At 47.9% G+C, this 10,506-nt stretch overlaps 1 protein-coding gene across 1 annotated transcript in view; it reads left to right on the forward strand.

Moving 5' to 3' along the window:
* DHCR24 (24-dehydrocholesterol reductase) overlaps positions 370 to 10,506 on the forward strand; it is a 35,267-nt gene continuing 25,130 nt past the window's right edge. Inside the window, 2 exon segments of the mRNA NM_001243354.1 lie at positions 370 to 726; positions 4,233 to 4,388. Coding sequence (NP_001230283.1) covers positions 496 to 726; positions 4,233 to 4,388 — 387 coding nt within the window. The 5' untranslated portion in view covers positions 370 to 495.

Consider the following 10,506-nt stretch of genomic DNA (forward strand, 5'->3'; position numbering starts at 1 on the left):
GCACGAGAATCCTGCAACTGCTTAACGCGCCTCTCCAAGGGGCACCGACTAAAGAGGAGGGGAGGAGGTTGCAACCGCGTCCCCAGGTGGAGGGGCGACTCCTCAGTCTCCAGGGCTGGCAAGCCCGCGCCCCGCTGCCAGCGCCCAGCAGCCCAGGGCGCCGCAAAGCGCAGTAAACCCCACCGGCGCTGGGTCCTGGCTTCCCCCCGCCCCTCGCTTCGCGAGAAGAGGGTGGAGCGGTCTGACTCCAGCAGCCAATAAAAGCAGAAGGCTCCTGGTCCGATCCCTGGCGCGGCTCGCCATTGGTCGCCACTCAGGTCTCGGCCCACCGAACCTTTGCGACCCGAGCCAATCGCGAGGGGGCGAGGCATTCCTCTGGCTCCTCCGGAGCAGTCCGCGGGCGGCTGCAGGCTCAGGCCTGGTGGGAGTGGGTTGCGGTGACAAACGGCCCGAGTGGGCAACCCTTCCCCCGCGCGCCGCGCCGCCGGCTCCACCATGGAGCCTGCCGTGTCGCTGGCCGTGTGCGCGCTGCTCTTCCTGCTCTGGGTCCGCGTGAAGGGGCTGGAGTTCGTGCTCATCCACCAGCGCTGGGTGTTTGTGTGCCTCTTCCTCCTGCCGCTCTCTCTTATCTTCGACATTTATTACTACGTGCGCGCCTGGGTGGTGTTCAAGCTCAGCAGCGCGCCACGGCAGCACGAGCAGCGGGTGCGGGACATCCAGAAGCAGGTGAGCGGCGCCTGGTGGGGCGGGAGCCAGGTGCAAAGTGGTGCGCGGCGTCGGGGAGCCAGGGCTTCCCGGAGGAGGTCTGAGCGGAATTTGAACTAAACAAACCTGTGATGCCCCCATCTCCTTCTGGGGCATTGAACAGAACCTTGCTTAGACGTTTAGGGAGTGCCTGCTATGTGCAGCGCACGTGCAGGTACCTGGAGGGATGTAAAGAATCTTCAAGTAGGGGTAGGTGAGCCATACTCAGGTGGCTCTCAGCAGGCCCAGGCGATTGCAGAGGGGAGGAGGGGAAGGGGCTTCAGGGACTGGGAAGTAGGGGGAGTGATTGGGGGAAGGTGTGAGCATAGCAGGAACCGGGGAGAAGGTCGGGAATCCAGTTTGGAGCTAGGTTGGGGAGGGGCTTTCAGTTTGGAGTTTACTCTGTAGCAACAAGGAGAACACGTGCTTAGAATAGAGAACTAAAGTGAGAAGGTAACACCAGCCCAGGGTGGGGAGCCTCACAGACTCTGGGGCAGACTCTCACTCTTCTTCTTTTTTCTTTGCTTTTTTTTTTTTTTTTTTTTTTTGGCTTTTTAGGGCTGCACCTGCAGCATATGGAGGTTCCCAGGCTAGGAGGTTGACTCAGAGCTGCAGCTGCCAGCCTACGTCACAGCCACAGTAACTCGGGATCCTTAACCCACCGAGTGAGGCCAGGGATCAACCCCACATCCTCATGGATACTAATTGGGTTCATTACCGTGAAGCCAGGACAGGAACTCCCCAGGTGCTCACTCTTGACCAGGCAGTGTCCACCTGCCAGTAACTCTGTATGTCCTCCTTTGTGTCAGCGCACATAGAACCTGTGCCCCTGCTGCCTGCTCAGCATGGGCACGAGCCTCAGCCGTTTCTTAGCTTCCTCTGCCCCTCCTTATGTTCCTCTCTTACTGGTGTCAGGTTGCAAAGGGCTTCTGTTTCCTGCTGCCTCCCTGGCCTCAGGTATAGCAGCCTCCATGTTCTGTTTGCTGCTGGCTGTGTGCTGCAGGCAAGAGCGTGAAGATGGATGCAGAGAGCCATGCCCAGGAGGAGGGAAAGAGCTTGGGCCAAGGGTGCAGAAGGCAGCATCTGGAAGCACTTTACTCAGGCTGCCTTGGGTTGTGCTGCAGAGTCCCGCCTATCCTCCCTCCCAAATGCACCCTCTTTTCTAGCTCTTTCCATGTCTTCAGATTTCCCGGCTGGTCTCCCTTATCAGGCTGTGAGCTCCCTGAAGGCAGAGACTGCTGTCTGACTCACCTCTGTCCCATGGGGCCTGGGCCAGAGCAGCCCAGTTTTTGCTGAGGAACCTACGTTAAACCCAAGGGCTCACTGTGGCCCAGAAGACCAGGGGCCTTGACAGATCAGCCCTCTGCCCTGGACGTGCCATGTGCCACACCCTGTGCCACTAATGTCCATTATTTCTCATCCTCACAGCAGCCCGGGTAGGTCTGGTACCTGTTCTGCATATAGGACATGTTGGGGCTCAAATTGTAAGTCATGTGCCTAAGATGACAACAAGGGAGGCTAGAACCCAGGTCGGTGTGATTTCTGCCATTTCTTCTCCCATTCCTTTCCGTTCCACCCTGCAGGTCTTGTCCTATTGTTGCCTCACATGCAGCGTGTTGTGTTATAATTGCTGCTTGACCAGTCACCCGTTCTCTGGGCCCTCCCCGCCTCTCTTTGTCCTGCACGTAATCATAAGGGCACCTCTCCACAGGACTGTATCCTTGCCCGGAATCTTGGTTGGCTCCTGCCGGATCCAGTCCAACCAATGTTTCAGGCTTGATGGCCCCCACACTGCTTTCGTGCCCCCCCCCCACTTCCCACTCCAGGCCACATGCAGCCTTCCCAATCCACAATCTCACACCTCTGAGCTTGTCGTAAGTCCTGGGACTGCAGAGTCAGGCAGGAGTAAGGTCTGCTTGGTCATCCCTTCACCCCCTGCTCCCAGGAATCCCTTCCTCAGCAAACCCCTCTATGCAAACACCTCTGCTTCCCCTGGAGCCCTGGCCTCACCTATCGATCGTAGCAAAGTTCTTCCCCCACTCTGAACTGTTTGCTGGTCCAGCTTCAGTGTAGCCTCTTCTAGAACTCGGTTGCAGGTGATAAAAACTAAACTCCAGGAGTTCTGTGGTGGTGCAGTGGGTTAAAGATCTGGCATTGTTGCTGCTGCGGCCCTGGCCTAGGAACCTCCACATGCCACAGGTGGGGCCCAAAAAATTAAACAAAACCCCCAAAACTGAACTCCAATTGGCTTGAGCAAAAAGGGGTTTTATTGACCCAGGTCTTGGAAAGCCCAGGAGTACCAGTGGCTCAGACTGTATCCAGGATCTGTCTCTGTCTTTCCATCCATTGGCCGTCTCTTGGCTCTGCTTTCCTCTGAGTTGACTTCATTCTCAGAGAGGCCCCCTCCCTGCAGAGGCCCCAACAGTTTTGGCTTCCAGCCAGGCTGCCTAGCAACCCCAGGAACGTGAAAGGGCCTCTCCAGGAATCTGTGTTACTTGGCTCGATTTGGATCGTAAGCCCGTCTGAGAACCGGTCACTGTGGCCTCAGTCATGTGCCCCCTCCTTCCTGGGACAGGGGGAGGATGGGTGACTCCTGGACCCAAGAACGGTGGCAGGGTTAGAAGCAGATGAAAAGGAAGCGGATGGCCGCAGGTCACAGCCACAGATAACTACCTACCTCCCTACCCTTGTCCATCTCAGCAGGAAGGGAACGCTTCCTCCCATGGACCTTGTCATCTTCTGGACCATTTGCTCTCTGTGTTTTTCACTTGAGTCACTCACAGCAGAGGTTTCATAAAAGTTCTTGCATCCCCTGGCTTGGTTGGCTTCCCCTGCCCCTTCTCTCCCCCTTCCAAGTAATATATGGGTTAACACGGGCTTGGCACGCAACAGGCCTCGCTAAGTGTTCGCTGTTACTCTGTTGACTATGAACACGTGCCCATTCATCCTTCCGGGCCTGAAGTTGGATCATCTTGACTGCGAATCTGGGCTCTGCCCTTTACCAATCACTGACCATGGGCAAGTTATTTTGCTGCTCATTTTCTTCACCTGCAAAAGGAGGCAGGTCATTCCAACCACCAGGGGTGGTTGTGCAAATTAAATGAGACGAACTACAGCTGGAGCCTGGCACGGCGGAGGCAGCTGGTAAATGGTTATCCTTTACGTGGTTGCTGTTATGACCGTGGCACAACCTGTCGTGAACTTCCGAGTCAGAATGAATGTTTTCGAATCCCTTTGAGCCTGTTCTCTAGCTCTTCAGTCTGCTTGGTGGTGTGGCAACACGTGGCTTTCCTGTTGGCCTCACCAGCCAGGGAGGGTCCAAAGGCTAAGGCCAGTGGGCCTTTCATCATCCTGTTCCTCCAGTGCCCTGGTTAATGTTTGCTGACAAATGAAAGCATCATTCCCAGCTCCCTGTCCCCACAGCAGGGCTGTGGGCTGCTGCAGGGATCCCTGGCGGGGCCAGCTCAACCTCTCTCTCGTGGTTGCAGGTTCGGGAATGGAAGGAGCAGGGCAGCAAGACCTTCATGTGCACCGGGCGCCCTGGCTGGCTCACCGTCTCGCTGCGGGTTGGGAAGTACAAGAAGACACACAAAAACATCATGATCAACCTGATGGATATTCTGGAGGTGGACACCAAGAAACAGGTGAGAGGGGCCTGGTTCCCTGGCTCTGGGAGTGGGTGGGAGCCAGCTCCCTGTGCCGATGACTCACAGGGAGCTGAATTTAGCCAAAGGCATCCCCCGTCGTCACAGAAGGCTCTGCCCACCGTTGCTGTCTTGCAGAGCGTCAGCTTTGGAGGAGATTGGTCCTAGCCCCATCTCACAGGTGGACAACTGAGAGCTCAGGGGGCTTCTCTGATTGTGTGCAATTCCATAGGAAGATAGGGATGGGGAAATCGTGGGCAAAAATGAGGGACAAAAGGGAACCTGTTTCTCTCTTGCCATTAAGGAAGTGTGCTGGTAAAAACTGGGCTATGGAGGTGGCTCAGTGTGGGACCCACTTGCTCATAGCCATAGCTATGCATAGGCTTTCGCCTAGCCTGTGATTTGTACTCCTTGAAACCTGGCTCAAGGAAAAAAGGAATTAAACTGAAACCAAATGTAACACACAGACACACACCCAGATTGTATCACAGCTTTATTTTTCATCCAAGACAACACAATACCCAGTAGTAGAAGTGGTTAAATGTGGTTTAGCCACAGGATGGCACTTCGTTGTGAAGTCTCAGACAAATTACTGATTTCCCTGCGCCTTTTTTTTTTTCCTTTGCATCTTTATCAACATACTTGACATAAACTGCACGTAAAGGTGTGCAACTGATAATAAATGTTGACATTTGTACCCACCTGTGAGGCCATTCGCATAATCAAGACAACAAAGACACCCATCACCCCAAAAGTTTCTTCCTGACCCTTTGTAATCCCTTCCTCAGGCCCTGCCCTTCCTCTTCCCTCACATCCCTAGGCAAATAAAGACCTGCTTTCCAGAGGAAATGAATCCAGCTAGGAACCATGAGGTTGCGGGTTCGATCCCTGGCCTCGCTTGGTGGTTTAAGGATCCGGCGTTGCGGTGAGCTGGGGTGTAGGTCGCAGAGGCGGCTTGGATCCTGCATTGCTGTGGCTGTGGTGTAGGCTGGCAGCTGTAGCTCTGATTGGACCCCTAGCCTGGGAACCTCCATATGCCGGGGGTGCGGCCCTCAAAAAGACAAAACAAAAACAAAAACAAAACCCAAAAAACAAACAAGAAAGACGTTCTTTCCATCACTATACATTGGTTTCTGTTTACAGTTTTATGTAAAATAAATCATGCATTATGTACTCTTTTACCTTGTTGGCCTTCGTTCACTCGGCATAATTATTTTGAGATCCCGCCATGCTGAAGCAAGTACCACAAATGCATTCTGTTTGATGGTTTGGTATTCCGTTGTAGGAATGTATCACAGTTTCTTTACTCTTTCACTTATTGGTGGATATTTGGGTTGTGTCCAGTTTGGAGCTATTATAAATAAAGCGGTTAGGGACATTTGTGCTCAGTCTTTGTGTGGATATATGCTTTCTTTTCTTTTGAAAAGAAATACTTGGGAGTGGGTTAGCTGCGTCATGGGGGAGGCGTACTTTTAAGAATCTGCCAAGTTATTTCTGCGGTAGTAGATACGCTTATATTCCTGCAAGTGTTCCAGTTGCTCCATATCATCATAAACTTGGTTTGGTTAGTCTTCATTTTAGCCAGTCAGTTGGTATGTAGTAGGTAGCTCATTGTGGTTTTAACTCTTACTTTTCTCATGACTAATGAATGATCTTGGGCATCTTTTCATATGCATAGTTGCCATTGATGTATCTTCTTTGCTGAAGTACTTGTTTAAATATTTTGCCAAAATTTTTAATCAGGTTATTTGGTTAGTATATAGTCTAGAAACAAGCCTTCATAAGATAAATAATTTACATGTATTTTCTCCCAGTCTTTGGCTTGTCTTTTGAAAACCAGAAGTTTTGAATTTTGCTGAAGTCCAATGTATGCATTTTTTTTTTTTTTTTTTTTTTTTTGCTTTTCCTAGTGCCGCTCCCATGGCATGTGGAGGTTCCCAGGCTAGGAGTCTAATCAGAGTTGTAGCTGCTGGCCTACACCTGAGCCACAGCAACCCGGGATCCGAGCTGTGTCTGCAACCTACACCATAGCTCACGGCAACGCTGGATCCTTAACCCCCTGAGCAAGAGCAGGGATCGAACCGGCAACCTCATGGTTCCTAGTCGGATTTGTTAACCACTGAACCACGATGGGAACTCCTGTATGAATTTCTTTTATATATTGTACTTTTGATGTCTTTTTTAAGAAATCTTGCCCTACTCCATGGCACAAAGGTTTTTTTCTAGAAGTATTAGAGTTTTAGGGTTTACCTTTTAGAACTATGATCCCTTTTGAGGAATTTTTGCATAGGAACGTGAGATATGGGTTAAAAAAATTACTTTTTCATGTGGATTTCCAGTTGTTCAGCCCCTTTTGTTGAAAAAGACACCCCTTTCTCCACTGAATTGTGCCGGAGGCCAGCTCCGGCGGCCAGGGAGTGTACACTTTTCCCAAAGGAGAGGGACGTGCGTCGGCTTTTGCAGTGGAGACAGGCTCTTTGTCCCTTCTTTCAGGGCGCTGGACTGCTCAAATTTTATTGGCATAAGTGGTTGATTATATAGACAGTTTCTAACTACAGATTACATCATAGTGTTAAAAGTACATCGGTTAACTTTTACATGGTACAGCAGCTATGCATCACGTTTTAAGATCTTTATCTTAACTAAATTTAGTGAGTACAATTTAAGGGCACTTAGGTACAATACATCATGTGGAGAGGAGGAGACTCAGTACAAATCATCCCATGGCCAGCCAGTCTCCACAAGTTGAAGAGGTCACAGACACAAGAATTTGGCATTCACAAATCTTGTTTTTAGACTGGTGCTTATCTTTTAAAGTGTTATGGCAGGGAGACAGTGTAAGCAAATATAAACCAAATAACTAGCTATCACTTAAAAGCTTTTATAACTCATAGCTAGGTGTCTTTTGGTCATGAATAATATATGTCTAACTTCTATGAACCTCATTAAAATCCTAACTCTAAAGTTTACTGTATAACTAGTTAGTAGTTAAACACTAGGTTTTAATTAAGTTGGATTTCAATAGGGGGAAGTCCTTCAGGATGAAATTCTTATTATATTATTGTTGTCATTTTGTTAAATCACAAATCACCACAGGAAAATAAGAATGGGAAATAAGAATAATAAGCAAATAATCAGGAAAGACTGAGGAAAAACTGAATAACAAATAAAACAATAGGAAAGACGAGGTCACCCGAGAAACAATCCATGTTCTCCAGCGCAAACATGGAAATTGTTTTCCCAGGAAAGCCCCAATTCTTCCCCATCAGCATCAACATGAGAGCTGTGTAATCTGAGGCCTGCCCTCGGCGTGTACCCTACAGGCAGGCTTTCATCCTGACCAGAAGCCCACCTTCGTTGGGCTTGTACGGTTCAGGTGAGCTCCCTTCCTTGGTTAGGAGCCTGCCTTCAGGTTTTTCTGCCGTCAGGCAAGGTCCTTTTTTTGAGTCCCTGCATCTTCTCGGCTCCCCGCAGAATTGCCCTTGCACCTTTGTTGAAATCCGTCAGCCATGTACGCAGGTCTGTTTCTGGGCTCTTAGGGTTTTATTGATCCATTTGTCCATCTGGATGAGGCTAACACACTGTCTCGATAACTGTAGCTTTATGATAATAAGTCCATAAGAATGAATTGGAAGTACTCCTTCCTTTTTATTTTTCTGGAGGAGTTTGTATAGAATTGGTATTTTTTATTGAATAATTAGTGGAACTAACCAGTAAAGCCATATGGGCCTGGAGTTCTCTTCATGAGCAGATTTTTTACTACAAATTAAGTTGTTTTTTTAAATAGATATAGGGCTCTTCAGCTTATTCGTTTCTTCTTGGTGAGGCTCTGGCAGTTTATGTCTCTAAAGGTATTTGTCGATTTCAACTAAGTTGCGTAATTGATTGACATAAAGTTATTCGTTCTATTCCCTGACTGTTCTGTGAACATCTGTGGAATCTGTAGAGATGTCACGTCTTTCATTCCTGATACTGGTCATTTGTGTCTGCTCTCTTTGCTTGCTTCCTGAGCAGTCTAGCTAGAGGTTAATCAGTTTTACTGATCAAGCGTTTAATTTCATTGATTTTTTTTCTGTATTTTTTTGTTTGTTTATGTCATTGACTTCTGTTTTGATCTTTGTTAATGCCTTTCTTTCACTGACTTTGGGTTTAATTTTACTCTTCTTTGTCTAGTTTTTGAAGGTGACAGCTGAGGTCATTGACTTCAACCTTTCTTTTTCTCTCATATTGATGTGTATTGCTGTAAATTTTCCCTAAGCATTGTTTTAGAGCCATCCCAAAATTTCATCTGTCTTTTCATTTTCATCCAGTTTAAACTGCTTTCTGGGTTTGTTTTTTGTTTGTTTGTTTTTGTCTTTTTAGGGCCACACCCGTGGCATATGGAGGTTCCCAGGCTAGGGGTCGAATTGGTGCTGTAGCCACTGGCCTATACCACAGCCACAGCAACACCAGATCTGAGCCTCATCTGAGACCTTCACCATGGCTCACGGCAACACCGGATCCTTAACCCACTGAGCAAGGCCAGGGATTGAACCTGCATCCTCGTGGATGCTAGTCAGATTTGTTTCCACTGAGCCATGGCGGGAATTCCTGGTTTCCTATTTGACGTCTGCTTTGATCCAGGGATTTTTTTAGAAGCATGTTATTTAGTTTCAAATATTGGCAAAGTTTCCAGGAATCTTTGTTAGTGATTGCTGATTTAGTTGTCAGAACATATGCTTTATATGATTAGAATGCATTTCAATGTTTTGAAACTTACTTTATGGCCCAGAATATGGTCTACTTGGTGTTAATACTGCTTGTGCTCTTTTTTAAAAGTGTGTATTCTGCTGTTTGTTTTTTATTTGTTTGTTTGTTTGTTTGTCTTTTTAGGACCACACCCGAGGCATATGGAGGTTCCCAGGCTAGGGGTCTAATTGGAGCTGTAGCCACCAGCCTAAACCACAGCCATAGCAATGCTGGATCCGAGCCACATCTGCAACCTACACCACAGCTCATGGCAATGCCAGATCCTTAACCCATTGAGTGAGGCCAGGGATCAAACCCACAACCTCATGGCTCCTAGTTGGATTTGTTAACCACTGAGCCACGATGGGAACTCCATATAGCTTAATTTATTTTTCTCCAGATTATTGCTGATTCTTAGACACAGGTACCATCTAATGGGTGTAAAGTTGCCTTCATTTTTGAGAGATATTTTCTCTGGGTATGGTATTCCAGGTTGATAGTTTTTTTTTTCCTTTAGTACTTTAAAGATGCTTCAATGTCTTCTTGCTTGCATTATTGCTCTTTTTTACGGAGGTTCCCAGGCTAGGGGTCTAATCAGACCTGTAGCCACCGGCCTACACCACAGCAATGCGGGATCCGAGCCGCGTCTGTGATCTACACCACAGCTCACGGCAACGCCGGATCCTTAACCTGCTGAGCAAGGCCAGGGATTGAACCCGCAACCTCATGGTTCCTAGTCGGATTCGTTAACCACTGAGCCACGACGGGAACTCCCTGCTTGCATTATTTCTAACAAGAAATTTCTCATCCTTATCTTTTTTCCTCTGGCTGCTTTTTAGATTTTTTCTTTATAACTAGTTTTGCGCAGTTACTATGATGTGCCATAGTATAGTTTTCCTTACAATTCTTGCACTTGAGAGTCATTTGAAACCTTGGGGGTCATTAGGTCTTCAGATTTTTTTTTTTTCCCCACTGTGCAGCAAGGGGATCAAGTTATCCTTACATGTATACATTTTTCCCCCACCCTTTTTTTCTGTTGCAATATGAGTATCTAGACATAGTTCTCAATGCGTCTTCAGATATTTTTTCTGTCCCTTTCTGTCGCCTTTGAGGACTGCTGTTACACATATAGTAGACCACTGGAAGTTGTTCCGCAGCTCAGGCCGCTGATAGGCTGCTCATGAAAAGTTTTTTTTTTCCCCTCTGTGTTTCACTTTGGATAGTTTCTATTGCTGTGTATTTAAATTCACTACTCGTCTTCTGCAGCATCTAATTTGCCATCTATCCCAACCGATGTGTTTTTCATCTCCAACATTGGGGTTTTCATTTCTAGAAATTTGATTCGGATCTTTTCATTATCTTCTAAATGTTTCTACTTAACTCTTTAAAC

This window comes from Sus scrofa, chromosome 6 (genome assembly GCF_000003025.6).
Source record: "Sus scrofa isolate TJ Tabasco breed Duroc chromosome 6, Sscrofa11.1, whole genome shotgun sequence".
Classification (NCBI taxonomy): domain Eukaryota; kingdom Metazoa; phylum Chordata; class Mammalia; order Artiodactyla; family Suidae; genus Sus; species Sus scrofa.